Source organism: Larimichthys crocea, chromosome XIII, assembly GCF_000972845.2.
Source record: "Larimichthys crocea isolate SSNF chromosome XIII, L_crocea_2.0, whole genome shotgun sequence".
Classification (NCBI taxonomy): Eukaryota; Metazoa; Chordata; class Actinopteri; family Sciaenidae; genus Larimichthys; species Larimichthys crocea.
This window is the reverse complement of record NC_040023.1, coordinates 5,611,542-5,632,626: the sequence shown is the minus strand read 5'-3', so window position 1 is coordinate 5,632,626 and position 21,085 is coordinate 5,611,542. Positions and strand designations below refer to the sequence as shown.

The 21,085-nt window shown below is 38.7% G+C and overlaps 1 protein-coding gene across 4 annotated transcripts; it reads left to right on the top strand.

Moving 5' to 3' along the window:
* Nucleotides 1-331: 331 nt before the first annotated feature.
* On the top strand, nt 332-21,061 carry LOC104938799 (protein lin-28 homolog A). Of its 4 annotated transcripts, XM_027286715.1 has the most exons (5): nt 2,686-2,730; nt 3,596-3,750; nt 8,046-8,224; nt 14,641-14,780; nt 21,001-21,061. In XM_027286715.1, the coding sequence occupies exons 1-5, from the start codon at nt 2,700-2,702 to the stop codon at nt 21,051-21,053; spliced, it is 558 nt and encodes a 185-aa protein (XP_027142516.1). In that variant the 5' UTR covers nt 2,686-2,699; the 3' UTR covers nt 21,054-21,061. The 4 variants fall into 4 exon arrangements, with proteins under 4 accessions (XP_019123498.1, XP_019123506.1, XP_027142516.1 ...); XM_019267953.2 differs by lacking the exons at nt 2,686-2,730; nt 21,001-21,061 and adding an exon at nt 332-563 and having other exon boundaries at nt 14,641-16,603; XM_019267961.2 differs by lacking the exons at nt 2,686-2,730; nt 21,001-21,061 and adding an exon at nt 2,179-2,476 and having other exon boundaries at nt 14,641-16,603.
* Nucleotides 21,062-21,085: the final 24 nt, after the last annotated feature.

Sequence of the window (21,085 nt, the reverse complement as noted above, 5' to 3'; positions counted from 1 at the left end):
TCAGAGGGCCTCTGGGTGGACTATTAAACGCTTGAATGGAGGTAGTCGTTTGGTTTTCATCAGGCAACACCTTTCACACACACACACATGCATGCATGCACACACACAAGAAAAAAAAATGGAGAATGTACTGTCAGAAAAGCTGCTGGCTTTAGCTCATTATCTCTGCACATATCCAATGCCTGTGTGTGTGTATCATTACAGGAAGTTCCATGACTCAGCAGTGATGAGAGCAGGTCTGTGGTCTTATACAGCAGCTTGAAAGCCTCTAATTACGTATTAATGAGTGTAAGTGAATGAACCCAACAGGCCACCGTATGTCTTTTTTTTTTTTACAAACTAACAGGTGGACGTGAATCACCTCAGCAGAGACAATGCAAGAAGCTTAATTCCCTCTGCAGTGAATATGATTCATCCTGCAAGACTCAGGAAGTGGGAGCTGCCATCTGGTGTCTAAATTACACCTATTCCACACATAAATGCAGCACCGGTCCATGAATGTGCACGAGTGAGAACATCAGGACCAGTGTTCCCTCTCGGAGATGACAGCTTGATGACCAGCGGTATGTTGAATACTTTATTATACTGTACGGTGCTTTGTTAGATATCAGCCAGGAAACTGTGACAGAAAGAGATCATTTAAATCCTTTAAAAAACACTCAGTTAATCCTTTATTTAGCTCTGAAATATGACTTCATTTTAAGACTTTGTCTGTACATTTGGAGAAAACTAAGCCACCAAGTCTTAGACAATCCTCTAATTTAAATATTAATTTGACATTTCACATATTCTTTAATTATCAATGTAAGATGGTATTAAATGCTCAAACTAAAACACTTAAAAATCCCTGAAATACCCAATTTAACAGACTTTAAACTTTTTAAGATGCGCATTGATTCCTGTTCATTGAGGTATTTCAATGGTTTGCCCAGATTTGGAGTAAACATTTGATAAATTTTTACACAGTAAAGGCTTTTTATCGGACCATCTGTGTTAATTATTTTCCCTTTAAAATCTACAAAAAATGATACCACCTTTAATCTCTTTTCTATTTCCAAATAAAGGCCAAATTCAGGAGGTCGACCACAACAGATAAAAACACAAATTGACCTGATTTCCGAGGTTTAAATTGGGATAAATGTTATCTTCAAGTAGCCCTTTAATCGTGCAGATAAACTAATAAAAACCATACCATAACATATTACAATAATTCCCCTTTCAAATCTACAAAAAATAATCCCTCTTTTACTTTTAAAAAATCTTACATTTCCAGTGTTTGCCCCAGATTTCAGTGTTATTTAAAGATGACCTGATATTCACCGAAAAGGTGTAAATTGACGATGGATTTGTCAGTTTTAAAAAGTCCTTTAACTGTGCAGATAATAAATTCAAAATACCATAACATAATACATTAATTTCCCCCCTGAAAACTCATAAACGTACCTTTCTTATCTCACATAATTACATTTCATATAAGGCATACATTACATTATAGCTTCAGGTGATCCTGTGAAATGAATATAAAACTGAGTTAAGAATTAAAGAGACTAAACGTCATATCATATCTGCTAATCTGCATGAATTTCATTTAAAACTCATATTACCAAATACTGAGTCCGTATTATAACATTTCATCTTTGTTTTTATCTTTTGGCATTTGATTAATCTGCAGTTATTTCATCTCTCAAACCATCGCCATCATCATCACAGACTCTACACTACACTCTGTCAAGTTAACTGATTTTGTTCTCTTAATTTACTTTTAATTCAAAATATTTACAGGTCAAAACTGTGACAAACAAATGTGCTTCACTTCTCAGTGTCAGATACTTCTGCTCATATTGACACATGGAGAGAGAGAGAGCAGCTTTAATTTGAACTGTAGCTGCAAAATGCCTTGCAGATGGGGTTTTATTGTGTGTGTGTGTGTGTGTGTGTGTGTGTGTGTGTGTGTGTGTGTGTGTGTGTGTGTAGAAGGTGGCAGTGGGCGGGGTGATATCCTTCAGGGCCCTTCGGGTGCACACTGCTAATGCTGCACCGTCCAATGCCCTGATTGGTCATTTTGTCAATTGTTTTGACTCTCTCTATCTTATTGGACGTGCGTGATTTATCTTTTCGATTTTGGAAATCACGTGGACTTGACCGAAAAGGTGGTGGTGTGTATGTATGTGCTCGTGTGTGTGTGCGTGTGTGTGTGTGTGTGTGTGCTCGTGTGTGTGTGTGCCAGGGGGGTTCCTAGAGGTAGGAGGGTCAATTGGGTTCTGCATATTGTGCAAGAAGAGAGCAGGAAGCAGTGAGGACGCATACTCTCTCCTGGAGGATTACACACACACACACACACCTATATATTTATATATATACATACACACGCGGAGTAAACGTGCACGGATGTCCAACATGCAGTTAACTCACTTCATCTGATATTTTGTGAGCTGTTTGTGCAGGAGGCTGTGGAAGCCTCCCACCATGGCAGAAGGTATGATGCTCTGAAAGAGGGTGCAGAGGGGCTGGCTTTCTCTTTCCTCTTGTATTGTCTGTTTTCTTTCCTTTTCTGATGGGGTTGGGTGGTTGTCTATTCAGAACAAAACAAAAAAAACTCTCGGTGTCCGGGGGAAGGCATGTCTTTGTTGATGTGGAGGTGTGAGAAGCTGGCAGCAGCCTCCAGTGCACTTAAAAAAAAAGCAGCAGAGAGCGGCGGGATGGGCTCTGCTTCCAATCAGAGTTTCACAGGTAGACCAAACAACCAAATCCAAACTCATAGTGTTGTTAGAAAAAAATCAGATAAAAGCTCTTTAAAGAGTGCTTAACGTAAAGATTTATCTGTTTATTGATGTTCATGTTGACAGAGGGGGTTGATGCATTTTATTTTGAAGGCCTGCTGCTAGTGAAAGTGTAGCATGGGTAGAAAAACATTAGAATATGTATATATAAATATTGAATAAATAAAACATTTGTTAAAATTTAAATGCATTATCATTTTTATGGTGTTCAGATGTAGTCAGATATGTTTGTTTTTATACCTTATTGTCATAATTTGCTTCATTAATTATGTCAGAACTCGTGATTTTCTTGTTTTAGCGATTGGAAATATGATCACGTTAACTCGTGATTTTCTTGTTTTAGCAATTGGAAATATGATCACGTTACTTGTAATCACAAAAAGAGAAAACAGCAGTAATATATTAGAGCGAGAAAAAGTAATAGAAAGGCGAAATAATCGATTAAGTCATTTGTTTAAAGCAAAAAAAATGCTAATTCCAGCATCTCAAATGTGAATATTTTAGTCATGCATGATAACAAATGAATCATATTTGAATTTCGGACTGTTGGTCGAACAAAACAAGACATTTAAATGTGATATTGCTCTATTTTCTGACATTTTATAGACTTAATTAATTTGGGAAATAATCTGCAGACTCATTAAACATTGTAACATTACCACACTAGTCATATATATATATATATAGATTTTAATTTCAACAGTATTTCATGTCAGGCCCTGCTATATTTATTTTGTTGCTTGGGGGCCATTACGCAACACGTCAGACGCACGCGTTGAGCTCGTCACACCGTGTCTCTTGTCTCGTGTGTGCAGGAGGCTGTGCGCAGGGCGAGGAGGAGGCCGCGGGTCTGTCCCGAGGCAGCGGGGTCTGCAAGTGGTTCAACATGCGGATGGGCTTCGGCTTCCTCTCCATGAGCAGCAGGGACGGAGATCCTCTTGAGGAGCCGCTCGACGTGTTCGTCCACCAGGTGAGACGGATGCTTTACTCTGTGGATGCTCAGTACTGGTTGGAGGAGACACTCCTGTCCACAAAAATATGCGTAAAAACAGTGGCGTGTCCAGGCTTGGGTGGTCTCACCTCTGTATCCACTCATATCTACGTTGATTATATTACAGTACCTTACAGTTTGTTATATTAATGTGTTTAAAAATCTAATTTGAAATCTGCACCAATCTCTACCAATCACAACACAACAGGAAGGACCAAAATCAAACCACAGAGTGGCACCATACTTCCATACTTTGTTCTTTAAGTCCTCAAAAAGAAAGCGTAAACCAGATACAAAAGAAAAAGTCACAATATAAAGTTAAATTTAAAAAAATAAGCCTGTGTGGACAAAATATCATAATAAAAAAAATGTACAAAACTTTTTATCTACAAGAAAAACTTCAAACCTCCTAAATGTTCTGATTTATTTTCATAATGTGATAATGTCACTTTGTTTTGCATAATACATACAGTAAAAGTTTGCCGCATGTATGTATGAAACATACTATGCATGCCAAAAACATAGGATCGTTGATGATAACCAAACAATAGAGGTATGGGCACCTTAAAAGATTTCGATGTGGTCGGTTCTACACATGGTAAATATGTATTTCCTGTGATATTTCAAAATGGTGGAAAAGAGAAAGAATCAAAATAGCAAAAATATTTAATTAAACCGTTTAAAAGTTCGCTGTTTGACCTACCATAACCCTCTGAGACTGGTAAATTTGGTAGGGAAGCTTTCTTTACGCCACCTTAACCTGCAGAGGATCATCACAGGTACAACAATGTCAAAAATGAATGCAATATTTTCTAGTAATCAAGCTAAATTTACATAAATGCCACTATTAGTTAACACGTGTTCAAGAAAGCATCTGTAACAACAGCAAATGCTTCTGGGCTTCCAGTGTAGCCAGCGGATATCCATACCAAAACGTTCTCTCAGTCCATTTAGCAACTTGATATGCAAGAATGACAAGAAAGACACATTTCTGCTCCTCTATAATGAGATATCTGCATATTAATGCAGATACATCTGACAAAAAGCAAATAAAAAGCTAAGTCACAGTCTAACGATATCCAGTGTGTTCTGAGATTGCATTTCGGACATTCCTTAAATTCTCTCGAGTTTGGTTTTAAACTGGCATCCATGTTAAATTGATGCAGCAGATACTTAAAAGAAATAATTCACAGAAAGTTGACTGATACGTCAGTGTTAAAGTCAGACATTATCCCTCAAAAGCAGCTTGTAAGAAGAATCTAAAGACACCTGATGTGTTTTTGTGTAAAATTACCTGAAGATTAACACATCTTAAAGTCGGCCATGCCTGAGTCCGTTCTGCCACTCCCACCACTTATTTCCCCGCATGGACAGATATATGCTGTGGAACCTCAAAGGTGCAGAGGAGGGAGGGGGGTTTAAAGCTCAAACATTTCTATTTAAAAGGGGTTAGAGGCTAAAGCAGAGAAAACAAGGCTCATTCCTCTCCCCATCTAGCCCTGCTTCCTGTTATAAAGCCATTAAAGCATCAGGGAGCCCACCCAACACTTAGTTTCAGTCCCACCTCCCATGTGGAGGCTTTTGGCAGAGACCTCTTCTCAGGTTACCTGCACCCTGTGTTGCTGTAAATCAGCAGCACAGAGGGAAAGAGGGGATGAGAGAGGCCCAATACATGGTTGTGCATTGGTGTGCAGAGGTTTGATCAGATTGGAGATGGTAGTCTGTGTTGTTATAATGACCAGTTTAAGAAGTTAGAAGTTAATTTCGGAGACACAGGTTTGAAGATTTGGGTAGCAAATGATGACTTTGCCAGGGCAAAAGGCCTCGGTATGCTTCAAACAAACAATGTGAACGACCACATCTAAAAACAAATGTTTGGAAAGGTGCCATTATCTCCTTCTGATTGCTTCAAACAGTCCATCTTTGCAGACTTCAGTGTGATGATTTGCACAAATGCCAACACTTTCATACCGTCTTTTCTCAAAAGCGCTCACTGTTGCATTAAGTTGTTCATATGAAAAGTTTTGGCTGGTTGTTGTGGGAAGAATTTTACAAAGAGAGCCCGAGAGAGTTTAAATACCCTGCCTACTTTCACACCTAAAAAGCATTAAAAGTTTCAGGAAGTACGACAATCCAACAAGCACTTTGTGCAAAGTCCTTGAAGTCCACTTGACCCCCTCTGCCCCTAGCAGATTTTAAAAAATACAGAGGAGTGGTGGGTGAACATCTGTATGAGGTGTGATCTCTTAGTTTCATAGTGTGTGACCACATTCGGATGCTGTTTGACCACCGTGAACAGCAAGGCTAACCAGGTATGAGCAGTTACTGTTTGCACTGGAAAGACAGGTAGTCTGGTGGAGCTTTGACTTTTGTGAGAAGCACTGATCGCTGATCAAAATAGACCTTGATCAGGGTTAATGGACCTCTAGAGAACATGCCTGTCTACATCATGGGTACCTTTCAACTCAGAGGATACGTGTTTTGTTAGTTTTCAGTAGGAAAATAAGTTTTTGTGAGGGCAACAATGTTGAACTTTCCCCAATCTTGGAACCCCATGGATATCTTCTGACATCTCTTCTGGGGGTGACGGCCAATGATTTGGTGGTTTCAGGTTAGCCAGCAGATATCTGAAAAACAGATGTCCGAGCCAAAACCTTTTTCTGCAGTCTGATTAACAACTTCATATGCAATAATATGAATGCAGGCTAGTAAAAAGCTAAATCATCATCAGGCAATAGCTGTTGGTTCGGGATTGTATTTCAGCCAATGTGTTCCACCATTTCTGCTCTCTACATGGACTGTTTACCTGCAAAGCCCACTCAATAATTATTGATCAATACCACAAACAAAAAAACAGAATGTTTGTGATGGCAAAATCTTGGTCCCTTGCCTACAGATCCTGCATTCATATGCAGATATCTGCTCGTAGAGATTCATCTTGCCCAAACCGACAATCAAGCCATATCATCATCCTGTTTCTTTAAATCTGCAATGTTTAGAGTTCTCTCTGCCCCTGTCTCATTGCTCACTTTGTTTGATTTACATTGATTTCAATACAAGAGAGAGCAATGTAGTAGTAGTAGACCACAATGAGACAACAAATGCATTGGCATTATTTAATAGAGTTTTATGTTGTGTGGGGATTTGTAGAGTTTGGGAAATTAAGGTAATATCGTTATTTCCTCTAAAGTGCAGCTGGTGTTTGGCGTGTTCACAGTACGGTAGTTCATCCTTCTTTTTACTTACCGATACAATTGGAAAGCTAATTAGGGAAGGATCAATAGTGCAGTACACTGTTTGGTGATTTACTCTCCTCAGGATGCGTACATATATTCTTGCCACATCTTCTGGTAGCTATCCCAGGAATGCACTCCTCCCCTGTGTCTTTTCCCAGCATCCTCCAGAGCAATGGTTTGGAGACTTGACCAGATGGACTCATTTTTTTGAAGAGTCTGTTGCTGCTTGTAGGTATGTAGGTGTTAGTGCTGAGGAAGCGAGGGGGAGTGCGAGGGGGGAAGAATGCTTTGGAGACGCACAAGGGGAGGAGGGGTGTTTGAAAGCATTGATGTTTTAACAGGGCTGTCAACAGGACTGGATCTTTATGAGGGAGCTGAGGATTCCCTGACAGACTGGCTATACATTTTCATTTGTGCAATGTTTATGGAGTTTATCTCAAGTGTGCAGTCAATTTTTAAGTAAGCTGCACCTTTGTCTTGTAAAAGTGGAATGGGCTTACTTAAAGCGTAGATATCTAACAACCTTATCCTTTACAGCTGTATTTATCTCGTAAGAAACTGCCAGTAACAATTGACTTAAAACTGCAATAAATGATGGACATTTGGCAAACAGTTGCTTACTTACACACCCAGCAGTTACTGAGCAACATTATAATTTATTTAAAGTCATGTTTGTGTCATCCTGATGAATCTGAGTTGAATATTCTCTCTTGTTTCTGGTCTCTACCTACTCCTGAGGGAAATATCTGTTTATTTAGTTCTTAAAAGCTCCTCTGTCTTCACCAGCTATACTCAGTTTGTGTCTGCTGTTTGCTGTTGAGCAGGTAATGAACAATGGGTTTTTAGAGCTTTTTCTCTGAAAGCAGCTGCGGCTGAAAACGATGCTTTGAGAGACGCTGAGAGTGAATCCAAACAGTGAAGTGGTGGGCCTAAAACGATTTTGATAGTAGCTCTTGAGAACCTCAGATAAAGCTTTCTGATACCACCATCTGTGGCAACTGCCTAAACCCTGTGAATTTCATCCTCTCTCATTAACAGAGCAAACTGCACATGGAGGGCTTCCGCAGCCTCAGAGAAGGCGAGGCCGTGGAGTTCACCTTTAAGAAATCATCCAAAGGACTGGAGTCTGTCCGGGTTACTGGGCCCAATGGAGCACCATGTTTGGGCAGCGAGAGAAGACCAAAGAGTGCCCAGAAACGAAGATCCAAGGGGGACAGGTATGTCCAGTCCATATAGAGCAGTTTAACATTCTGGGAAATAAACTTACTCACTTTATGTCTAGGAGTAAGTAAGTAAGTAAAGACACAATGGTACAAACTTTGCAACCTTAGTTTGAAGACAACACTTGCGTCAGAAAAACAGAAAGTTGTGTTGTTCTTTCATTAGGAAACAGTTTTAATATGTTAGGCAGCCAGACACATGATTTTGCCGGACTTAAAGCTCTGCACTTGTGTCCCAACACCATGGTTTGGACCAATTAGTGCCCTATAAGAAACTATTGTCAACTGCGGCATGAGCTACAGGCATGGTTTAACACTGGGTGTTGTTAGGATCAGTTATATCAGAACTGGAGAATATTACTTCACTAAAGGAAGAGAAGTAATGGCACTGAGGGCTTTTCCTGATGGAAAAGATCTTTTCGCTGTTTGAGTTTGACTTCATTATATGTTTTGTTGATCCAACCAGTTGAAGATTACCATCGCCAATTTGGCCATCAAGGATGGCAGGAAGAAAACTTAAAAAATTGTTGGAAATTGTTTGGTTACTTTTTTTTTTTTATGATATTTTTTGGGCCTTTTTCAAGCTTTATTGTATAGATGCAGCTGAAGAGCGACAGGAATGTGGGGAGAGAGATAGGGGGAACGACACGCAGCAAAGGGCCAAACAACGCCCCTTGTTTAGTTACTTTGCCTGAATGATTAATGGTTACTCTCCAAGACTAACTGTAAGGCTTTAACAGTACACAGAAACTTGAAATTATCAGTTTTCTTATTGCAAAAAATAATCTCCATTCAGGGAGTGATTCTTAAAGCAAATCAGGAAATAATTGAAACAAGTTGATTCCCATCAGGAACAAGCTTGTTGGCAGATTTCTTTTGTTTGACTTAAAGACTTTAAGGACTGAAAACACACACCAAAGTGATCTGATATGAGGGAATTCTTTTAGCAGATTTTTATTCATATCTGTGCTTCTACCTGTGACACCGGTTTATCGTCTTATTTATCCGTTTATTGCTAAAAAGAACTTTGTGAAACAGAAAGTGTTTTGCTGACTGGATGTCGGCTCTTTGTGGAGCAGCAGGCCGAGCTGATCAATAGACTGTTTGATCTCTTCAGGATTTTTCAACCCCCAACGCTCCTTATTTTTTTTTTGGCTTCTGTCCTGGCAACAGTGTAGCTTCATCAGCTCAAAGCATATCTCTTTGTTACTGGACACAAACTGGAAGGCTCTAAACGAACACTACTGGAGGAAACTGTCATTTATTTGCAATTCTGTTTGTCTTTGAAGCTTGCTTGGGTAATTAAGATCCAGCGAGGCTATTAATCTGATAGCATCTGTAGATTTGAGCATATTAATCATGGCTGGCAGTGATAAAATGATTCCCACATCTTCCTGTCTTTAAATACCTGCTGGATTTGATTGCATTCAGATGTTCCTACTTTGTCCGTCTCACTACTTTGCAAAACTTGAGCGTTGCAGTTAAGAGGAAAAAAAAGGAGTTTGATTTGCAGATTGTAGGCCATTAAGATCTGACAAAGTTATTAATGTGATAGCATCTTATTAAGTTGAACTTCATTAATCATGGTGGGCAATGATAAAAATAATCCCACAACTTCCTGTCCTTAAGTATCCGCTATAGGTTTGATTGCATTCACATGTTCCCTCTTTGCTCCCGAACATAAATGTAGTATTCAGAGGAGGAAAGGATCCTATCCGTTTAATTGATAACAGATGTAGGTGCCTGAGAGAGGTCAGGGGTCGCCGTTGCCGTGGCAACAATGGGATGTGGTGTGCAAATGAGGTGGAGGGTGAAGGTGGGAGGAGGGGTGGTGTGAGCGAGCGGGGGTCAGGGTTCAGAGGTCGCGGTGGCATTGAAACAAAGGAGCTCCCTCTCCCACCCTCGTGGCCACGCTGATCAATACTGAGCTCTGATGGGGGGCTGGGAGGAAAGAGGAACAGAGGAAGGAAGTGGTGGTTAGCTGTGAGGTGATCCAGGGCTCAGTCTGGGTTTCATCACTTCGTATCTGCTGCTTTAAAAGACGTGTATTCTATATTATTGTTATGGGGATTTTTTTAAAAAGAAAAACCCTTGAATAAGGAAGACTTTATTCAAAGTATCAAAGTTGAAGTTGAATTTATTATTCTTGTACAAGAAGGAGCGTTTCACAGTGCAACACACAAAAGGGGTAAGATAATATGTCCTTATTTGGTTTTCTGCTCAGTAATGAGCATTATGATTCATATCCAAATGGTACTCCCCTAGCCTGTCTCTCCTGACCTTGTACTGTTGATTTCTAATTATCTCTCCCGGCCAGCTTTAGTAAATCACAAGCCGAATAAGGGAAGTGCACGAGACATGCACACACACTATATGAATTAAAACACCTGAACCCCAGTATAATCCTAATTTTTAAAAGTGATATCATACCGTCTTTATATTTTATCAACAAATTCCTTGAATTATTGTCCAAAAACAATAAAAAATGAGCCATGTTGTTGCATTAGGTGACATGTTTCTTTATTACCATGAACACAATACTCACTAGAGCACCAAATGTCGATTAATCCATCGCTGAAAATAGTCCCCAACAACTGCACTGTTTACTGTCTACTTGTTTGGGTAACGCTTGTTAAAAACTACAGCGACCAGCTCTTTTAAGAAACTATATATTTGTGAGTGTTTTAGCGTCTTTCAGCTCATTGTTTTGGTTCAGCTCTCATCAAACTGCAGCAGGCAGCTGTTTACAGTGATAAGCTCTGATAACTGTGAGTTATCTATCTGCAGACGCGCACGGTTTAGAACACAGAGGAACATTGAGCAGTTAAAGTGCCAGATATTTCATATGGGTGGAGAAACTGGCTTACACTCACCGTCTTCACTAGAAATATAACTGGAGTATGGTAACGTGGCAACCAACTCAGCAGGAACAGGCACTGATTTGCATTGCGTTAGCTGTATTATCTTTATAAAGCCATGATGTATCTGGTGATGTATCTTATATGAAAGCTTGTTTCATGTCTTCAGTGAGAACCGATAGACAGACAGGGCTTTGGAAAGCGTTGACAAGTTGAACAAGTGTGTCGCTGTCTGTGGATGGGATTTGATTTAAATGGGAAGGGAAGAGCGTATGTACAGTAAAGTATGCTGAAGGATGAGGCTGACAATTCGGTTTGCCTTTACAATATATCAGATACCTGTCAGTTATTTTCCTCAGCAGTGTCAGTTTGTGGATTGACATTTCTGTCCATGTACAGCTGACCAAAGCTTGCTGCAGTGTGTCCAATTAAAGGTACCTTTCCTACCATCCAGGCAGCCATTGGTTTCCATTTATTTCTGCGCAGTATTAATGCACAGATCTTCTTTATCTTATTACAAAGCAGGTCTAGGTGCTACATAAATACTGTCAACAAACATCCCGTAGAAAACAGTTGTTAATATTAATGAGAACACAATGCAAAGTGTCCTGTTCTTGCTAGAGCTCCAGATAGAAGCATGAGAGAGAGGGATGTAAAACTATATTGAGAGTACTTAAAACCACAAATATGTCTTTCTATGGATATTAAACTGTAAAATATGACACAGGAAATATTGCTTTGTATTTCATGTTTTTGTGTGAGCACAACATTTCACAGCTTGTGGACAGACAATGCAATAGGAATGCTGTTTTAAAATGAGCTGATACCGACATACCTGCGTTGTTGTCAGATGGTACGAGCCATGCAGATGTACGGTTTATCGAGTGTAGGGTAAAACTAATGTAGTGATGGATAAAAATGAATGCGCTTGTATGAAAACAGACCCAGTCAGATGAATTTAAACCTCGACGGTGCCTCTGAGGAAACCGTGTCATTGATAGCGGCGTTGTGAGCGGCAAGGCGACGTGGTTGGTGGGTGATCGCTGAAACAGACTGTGATTCTCAGCTTTGTATTATCTGTATCCATCTGTTTTACACTTTGCTCATTTACTCGTTCGATCGCCGATAGAGAGCAAAGGGGAAAAGCCAGAGCTCGTAGAAAACCAGGTTGCCCGTGTACAAAAATAATCAATGTTTTTTTGCCTGCCTGTTTAAGTGGCCGGAGTCTCTTTGTGTCACACTGCACAAGCGCTTGAGCCTCGCTTGCCTTATTTATCCCGCCCTAATAAATCCACCAACAGGATTTCACTTAGCCACTGATCATTAGCTTTCTCAGCATAGATTTGCTGTTAACAATCCACCATCAGAGCAACAGCAACCGTTCTGCACGGAGATTCACACACACTTTGACCTGTTTATAGAAAGATTACTTCCGGATGATGATTTAATGTCATCATCCGTTGACTTTCAGTAGAATCCTGTAGTTAAATATGATCATCTCTTGTTGTTTGACACATATTTGTCCTCGTAAAACTGCAATTTGAAACAGTTTTATAGATGTGAAGGCCGTTTTCACAGCAGACATGAAAACGCGTTAACTCGCCATGGAAGAAAATACACAGGTATAATTAATGATGTTTAATGATGGTTCTGCTCCATTAAGTTTCTCAGTAAAGCCAGGCAGAGATTATACGGTTTATTATCTGTTTTAGGTGTACGCTACACGCAGTTTGCTGTTGGTTGAGGCTGCGACTGTCTGAACAATCAACAGTCTGACTTTAAGATGGTTCAGTGGCTTTATGGATGTCGAAAGATCTGTTCTAAACTGCACAGAGCTTGTTTTTAAATTCTTGGGGAGTATTTTCCATGTTGTGGTTAATTTAAGTCTTGAGACTGCTGCTGATAAAAAGAATAGACAATTTCTTATATTTATCTTCTGTTTTTATCTGGACAAACCGACCAGGATGTGACACTTATTGTCCCATTGCAAGTCAGAAGTCGATAGTTCTGAGACTTCCAGTGCAACTGCTCATGATGTGACAGCAAACTGATGTTTTTTATGGCAAGTCTCTAAACTGCAAGAGCATCTACTTAGCACACTTTAAAAGAGACAAGGGCCTATGCTCATGAAGGTGCCTATTAAGCACAAATGAACCGAATGACAGTTGAAATGGCATCTCCAAAGTCTTTACAGCACGTTTCACAACACAAAAACTACACATTGTAAAAGATTCACTGTCAGGTCACATCAGCATGATGAATCTTCAGCTCAGGTTTTTAGTTCAGGTTTAGTGTGAGCGCCACAATAGACTGTACAGTGATGTGAGCATAAAATGATCAGGTTCTTGCTGAAAGGTGCCCTGGAAGTTTTAAGTTATAGCATCACACATGCGTGAGTTACATATTGGACGGCTTTTAAACTGTGATGTCACAAAACGTTTGAGAATTCAGGTGCGCAGTGTAAAAGCAGATCAAAACAAACTCTAAACTAAATTATTCTGCACTTTGCAAGTTGAAATATCACAGTGAAATAAAAAATATCAAACGCATTTTTGCATGCAGGGCGACTTTAAAATACCCTTTTATCTTGATTGGTAGAACAACAAAGCGGCTTCACGTTTAGTATCCCTCATATTGTCCCTTGAGAGCCAGAGATCAATTTTTGCCAAATCCCCTGACAGCTGTCCACCACTGGGACTGCACTCAACGTGGATACATGGTGACAGGTACGACGGAGAGACTAAAGCTGGAGTGTGCTGCCCTCTGGTGGTAGAATCTAATCATGTCAGTGCAGATCGGATTTTTATTCAGATTCAAATGAACATCAGCAACTGTTGCATGCACACACCATCTAGAACATGCATGTTAGTAATGCAAATAATGATAAACAGCATTTATTTTGGAGTTTATAGTATATTTAATCATATAGTGCGACTGCTTTTTGTTTGCAGTCTTTCTCAGTTGCCTGCACCTGTTTGTTGAAATGCTGTTGCAGTTCTTAAAGCACTGAGAGTATTCGAGTGCAGTTTTTCACCATCAGCGTTTTACAGTAAGAACCTGATATGTAACCATAGTGTACTATAAAATAAAAATATATAAGTACATTAAAGCAAATATCTCGGTACAGTAAAATGCATGTAGATTAGGAACCCCTCAACACTTCATTGGCCATCCAAACAGTCTTATCCACGCACGGTGTTTTTAACCTGTGTGTCTGATGTCTGTTCCTCTGTGTTTACCTCTCTCTCTGACCAAGTGAGAGCTGTCCCATCTACTATGATTGACAACATGTGATAGGTTCCACCAAAAACCAAGGATGAATATGTAATAAGATAATTTGAAGGCTTCAGTTTTTGTGAGAATGCTATATGGCGAAAATTGTGACGATGAAAGATTGTGACGCTTGGCTGCAGTATTTTGCATGTGATGCTTTACGCAAAGATCATGTTGATGGATGTGTTTGAGAGTAATACGAGCCATTAACTAAGCGATTAACTAAGGCAAAGCCAGTGATGATGATCTTCTTTATAATTCCCTCTCTTCTGTTCATTTTAGATGCTACAACTGTGGAGGTCCCGGCCATCATGCCAAAGAGTGTCAGCTGCCCCCTCAGCCCAAAAAGTGCCATTTTTGTCAGAGCGTTTCCCACATGGTGGCCAACTGTCCGGTCAAAGCACAGCAGCAGCAGCAGCAGCATTCGTCTCCAGGCTCTCAGGGAACAGCTACCTCGCGGAGGGACGATGAAGAGGAGCAAAACTTTGAGTGAATGATTGAAGATAAACTGTGAGGTTTTTCCACTGGAACACTGCTTACAGAAAGAGCTACCTCAGGTTTTATTTATTGAGCGAAGAGATAGGAATCATTACCGTGGTACTGATGTGGTGCGCTGACAGATGTGCCCACTTTGAAAACTTTTCTTTTTGTTTTTTTGTTTTTTTCTGCCTCAGATAAGTGTCTTAGCTTTGGAACGAAACAATCAGACTTACTGTTGGTTCAGCCATGTAGTAGTCTCTGTCTGGACTGATTTGACATGATGTGTGCCTCGGTTAACTGAGCCTTTTTGTATACAACAATTCAAACATACTGCAGGTTTACAACTCTCCAAAGCATTGTTCACATAACAGGGTGTGTAAAAATGTGTGGCCTAAAGCACCAGAAAGGGCTTGACTGATATATGGGTGTGCAGATATTTGATCATACTGACATGTGGTCTATATCTGTATGGTCTATAAATGCTGCTTGATGGTTATAATAAACCCACACTGCAGATGTTACGATGTGTCATAACAGGAGAAGCACATGTGCAATTAATAACATGCTGCATTCCATTTAGGTTTCGTGTGTTTAGGCACTTTTGTGCTTACAAACACACTTTACTGGGACACTCAGGAATTAGAGGGACCTTACAATGGACAAATCCTACGTAAGGCAAACCTATTGGTCCCATCATTAATCCATCATCAGTCAATCATTCATGGTATTAATTCCACCTGTCATTTTCCTGCTATGACAAATTAAAATATCAAAACAAACAGTTGCATTGGATTACTAACACACCTTACTGGGACACTCTGGAATTAGGGGGACCTTTCAATGGACATAGGACGAAATCCTACATAAGTTCCCATCATTGATCTATCGTCAGTTAATCATTAATGCTACTAGTTTGTATAGGTGTACCTCATAAAGTGGCCTCTGGAAGTATATATCTCAATTCATGGACTCAGAGCTGTAGGAACAATCTCCATGTACATCTCCCGACTTTTCAACATTTCCCGACATTTCAGTAGTTCCTACCTCATCTTTCAAAGGCCAGCAAGTGTGGTAATTATTTTGGCACCATCTGTATTTTCTAAATCATATCACCCGTCTTTGTCAGATCATTAAAGACCTTGACAAAACATCACAGATGGAGGAAAGTAGCATGAATTATTGGTTTTTCCCTCGTGGCTGGCCAGCAGCTCGATTATCAAATATCAAAGTTCGTGATATTGATACTTGTCACAAAACAAAGTGGCTACAGTGTTTGTTTCGAAAATATTCACACTGACCTTCAAAACCCATCATCATCAGTCGAACCCTTGTGTCTGGTTTCAGAATGGAGGATTAAATTAAAAATCCTGACAAGATTATACCCACCCTGATTTTGAAGTGAGATCAAATTATATCAGGTCACCGTGCGGAAATAGAGAAGTCCAAAATATAAGTATTAGCGAATAGTATGAAAAGTTGTATTAAACATCTCGCAATATTACAACTTTTATTTTTACATGTAATACTATAACTTTATTCTCATACTATTCTGACTTATTTTATTGCAAGAAGACAACTTTGTTCCAAAGACAATTAAGACTTTTTCTTTAAACAATGACATTGAAACTTTATCGTCCCAAAAATAGCCTGAATACTGAGCTGTACTGATGACACAACACAGTACTACGGCTGATGATTGTATTGATGATGATCAGCTATAGCATTGTTGTAAACTTAAAACAATCCAACATGTGAATGTAAGAGAGAAAAAAAAAACATATCCTGGGCTGCCAACTATTTTGTTAAAACTACTTTTTCAGGTATCCTAGTGAGGGAAAAAAAAAAGTGAATGTCACAACATAAAGTGCCATGACCTCCACTTTCCAATGAGGTCGCTGAGAGCTGCTTTCAGACGTCATATCCCACTAAAACCACACGTACCCTGTGAAAAATAATTCTCCTTTTTTTCCATTAGTGGGGAAGTTTATGTCTTAATTACCAAGTTGCCAGTTTTGTTATTTGAACTTATATGCAAGACCAGTATTGATTGTATGGCAGACCTTGTCTGCAAAACAGTATTAATCCGTAGGGAATGTTCACACATGTATATCAGGGATTTTTTTCACATAAACAGTATTTACTCAGTTACTTGAAAGGAAGTTGAGGTGTAGTAATCTTTTTGTTTTTTTTTTACCTTCACTTATTTTGGTGAAGCCGCTAAATGTAAATAGATATTATCTTTTTTATATTGACTATTTATTCAAAATTGTTCTCCCTGAAGGGCAAATTAAACAGTTGACAGTTTTAGTAGTTTCCGTTGAATCTGCGCTGTGATTCAGAAAGATCTTTGTACTTTTTTTAGTACCAACACAGTGCGACAAACCTCATACCGTGGAGTCTGTCATAACTTTGACTTCTGACAGTACTATAACTGTTTAAATGTTTACTGACTGTAACTTTATAGCGGTGTCATTTTGCAGATGTTCAGGTGTTGCATGGAGTTTATATTCTCGTCTTCAATTTGAGCTCAGGGAGAACTTTCTTTGACCTAGTTTCTTTTAGGATGTGTCTCCATGTTTAAGTTATTTACTGTCTTGGGTTTGCCTGAAGACCCTGGACTGCTAAAACTGCCAAATGAGCCTTGCACTATCTTTATGTCATTCTCTGCCACACAAAACAGAGCAGCAAAGTAACTGTGGCAACCTTGTACGACTTGAAAAGAAGCATCCACTCAAAACACCTTATCTCTCAGTCTGATGTGTATTGCGTTTCGGGGTAGGGTTTGTTCTTTGCTACAGAAAACACAGCTGTGGATTTCATAAAAAAAGCCCTGGAATGTGCTGAACGTCAGATTGATATATCAAAGTGTACAAATAGCTAAGGATGTTAAGTCATCCACGTGATTATTTCTTAATCGTTGACATATTAACAGTCCTGCTCTGAGTGATATACAGAGATGACGTAGCAGATATCCACTGACATTGTCCTGAAGTCAAAGCAAGCATGGCACTATGTTGATGTTGTACATATCCAGTGTCTTTTTCACATGTTTAGATATATTGTTCATTGTGTGTCTGCATGATAATGAGTAGAATAATAGATTAGTTCATGTAAAAGGGGACTGGCCGACCGAGCCCACTGATTGCACAGCACAAAGGACGTTTAAATGCGTCAGTATTGATCATCATTAGGGGTCATTACCCCTATATTATGTGCTTGAGTTCACCATAATGCTCATTATGCTGCAGTACAATGGGGTCTTAATGTATAATACTCTAATTTAGCCCAAGTCCCCACAGTGTTTTGTCTTGTTTCTTGTAGTTCGCTTCTTATGTGTGACCAAGACAGAACTCGTCTTGTCAGAAATCTATACAAGTCTACCTCAGGTGTGCGTTTGGACAGCTGGAGAACAGCAGGTCCAAAAAAAAAACTGTTTTGTATTGTATTGTACATTTTTTGTGTGTATTATGTTTGTTCCAGTATTTATTACTTTCTTATCGTGTGATACCCTCACAGGACTTAATTCTGCTATTTTTATGGTATCTTTATGCCTGTTGTTGCTGCCAATGTAACGAGAGATCCAGTAACCAAAGTGATGTTTTTGAATAAAGTCTAGCTTCAGGAGATAAGAACTGCCAAATACACAACTGTCAAACGGACACTCATATCTTTACTTACCAGAGACAGACACACCCAGCATTTGTCCTTCTGGGGACTTTACGCCTCGAATACTGAAGTCCACCCTCACCTTGAATGTTTGGTTTAAACTTTAATCTTTACTCAGTACTCAGGGTTGTGCTCAACGCATACTAACTCAATGTTAGTTTGTGTAGTGGTAGTTTCTTTAAATATAGATCATCTCTCTGCCTTGCTTGATTTTTCATCATTTGTGCTGCAACAAAATGGGAAATTAAAGATCTAACATAGCAAAGATTTGTGTTTCATTCACCTGTTTCTTGTGTCGACACTTGACGCTAAAGACTGTCAATCTTTTGTCAGACATGGATACAAATGCACATTTTGAATCTAAAGAATCTGATTACAATTTTAGTGCAGGTCACATGTAAATTATTTTAAATGATTTCATTATTATTAATATTTAATAGTATTATTACAACTAATATCAGTCAGATTTCCATTATAGTTATAGTTGTAGTTTTATTATTATTCATCATTATTGTTATTGCTGCTTTGCATCTTTGTACGTCTAATAGAAGTTTGTCGCCAAGTGCTTGCTCATGGAAAGTGTCCTGAGATAACATCTGCTATTATTTGGCATTATATATATAAACTGAATTGAATTTTTATTTGATAAATTTGGTAATCAGACACCTGTGCTACCAAACAAGAGAAGAAACCTCAGAGAAACCTTCCACCTTGTGTAACCTGCCAAGCTATCCCCACTGCAACTTCATAATCTCCACTGATGATGAAGACCAGAATATACAGCTGAAAGCTTACACAAAGCTTATGAGCCTTGAGCTGTTTGTTCTTTTCGGTGAAACTACCGTTTTGTGGCCAGAGACATATCGTGGCCTGGTATCAGTCAATAAATACTTTGGGAATAAATTAATTTGATTTGCTTTGAGACAAAACAGCCAAATGTTGTTATGGATTTAGGGAGATGCTGTCAAACAGATTTTTATCGACAGCCACTGTGTTAATAGACAGAATAGGTTTGTAGTCTTGCTTTAGGAATAAATACACATCTTTTGTAATCATACCTATATTGATTTTTAAAAAAAAGTCTGAAGCATCAAGTTATTAATCAGGAACTGTCACCTCAGTTTCATCCTTAACAACACCGGAGACAGCGTGACCTTTGCGTCAGGCTGCATAGATGCAGGTGTTTCTGCGCCCTGCCCCTGTAAGTGACAGGTCGGTCTGAAGGGGAGGGCAGAGGCTGTCCGCATTTCACTGAAAAAACTGCGTAAAGCTAGACTAACGCAAGGCAGGAAGGGCTGCGATTTCCTTCAAAATATAGTGTAGGAATTTATCAGCTTTGGGGGGAAAAGAAGTCATGAATGAAATTATGTATATGTTTCTATGTTATGTTGACGTTTGCCAGTGTAACAACTTATAGTGTAATGAGACATTTGCAGTTTGCCAGTGTAACAACTTATAGTGTAATGAGACATTTGCAGATATTTTACCTGACAATCATATTTAACACACAAAGTATGTGATCAGTTTTTTTTTTACCTGAATATATTCTGTATCACCATTATTTTGTTTCTTTATCAATCAATCAATCAATCAATCAATCAATCAATCAATCAATCAATCAATCAATCAATCAATCAATCAATCAATCAATCAATCAATCATACTTTAATTGTATAGCAACTCGAAGTGTTTCATAAGCACAAGCACTTCTCATTATGCGGTGATGAAACATTGATGAAGCAGGTTTACCGGTGATGAAACATTGATGAGGCAGGTTTACAAATGAAATGAAATAATAATGATACAAATAATAAAATAAATAAAAACAGATGATAATAGTAATAAAACTCTTCAATGAGTTGTATTACTATTCTTGCATTTACTAAATAAAAAAATAAATAAAAATAGATAATAATAAAACACATTAAAATGTATTAATAGATACAAAAAATATGTATGACAACATGTATAAATAAATAGACAGACTAACTAACTAACTGAAGAAATACATAAAAACAGATGATAATAATAAAACACGTTCAAAATGTATAACAATAATAATAATAATAATTGTATGTATATATATGTATACACAGACATTCAAGAAGTAAATAGACACCTTGAATTTGAATTTTAATGAAGGTGTCCATTTACGTCTTGCATGTCTGTGTATATGTTAAAAGATAGACAAAACAATAAATAAATAAATAAATAAATAAATAATGAAGCAGAGGGTTGATATGATCACTGATTCTTCATTCATTCATTAATATAAATACAGCATAATGATCTTGTTTCTAATATTGACTCCATTGGAATATTATTATTCATACAGACATGGTTTTATATTTTTAGATAATGAATGTTGTTACATACAGACTCCTTTCTATTGTTCCTCTGCTGAGTTTTATTTTGAAAAGCATCTCCCGGACATGGTGTAAAAGCAGCGTGTCCCACCTCTCGTGCTTTTTTTTTTTGCGCCCGCGCGCTTGCACAAGCAGCAGCAGCAGCAGCAGCAGCACGCCCTCTCACGTCGTCCACTCGTTTGACAAAAAAAAAAAAACCTTCCTCGAGCTCGAGA

Bases quoted from the DNA above. Each gene is read 5' to 3' on its own strand.
- LOC104938799 (XM_027286714.1), top strand. From the start codon at position 2,700: ATGGGCTCTGCTTCCAATCAGAGTTTCACAG. The intron at 3,751-8,045 runs GTGAGACGGATG...TCTCATTAACAG, and splicing joins TCGACGTGTTCGTCCACCAG to AGCAAACTGCACATGGAGGG. The intron at 8,225-14,640 runs GTATGTCCAGTC...TGTTCATTTTAG, and splicing joins CGAAGATCCAAGGGGGACAG to ATGCTACAACTGTGGAGGTC.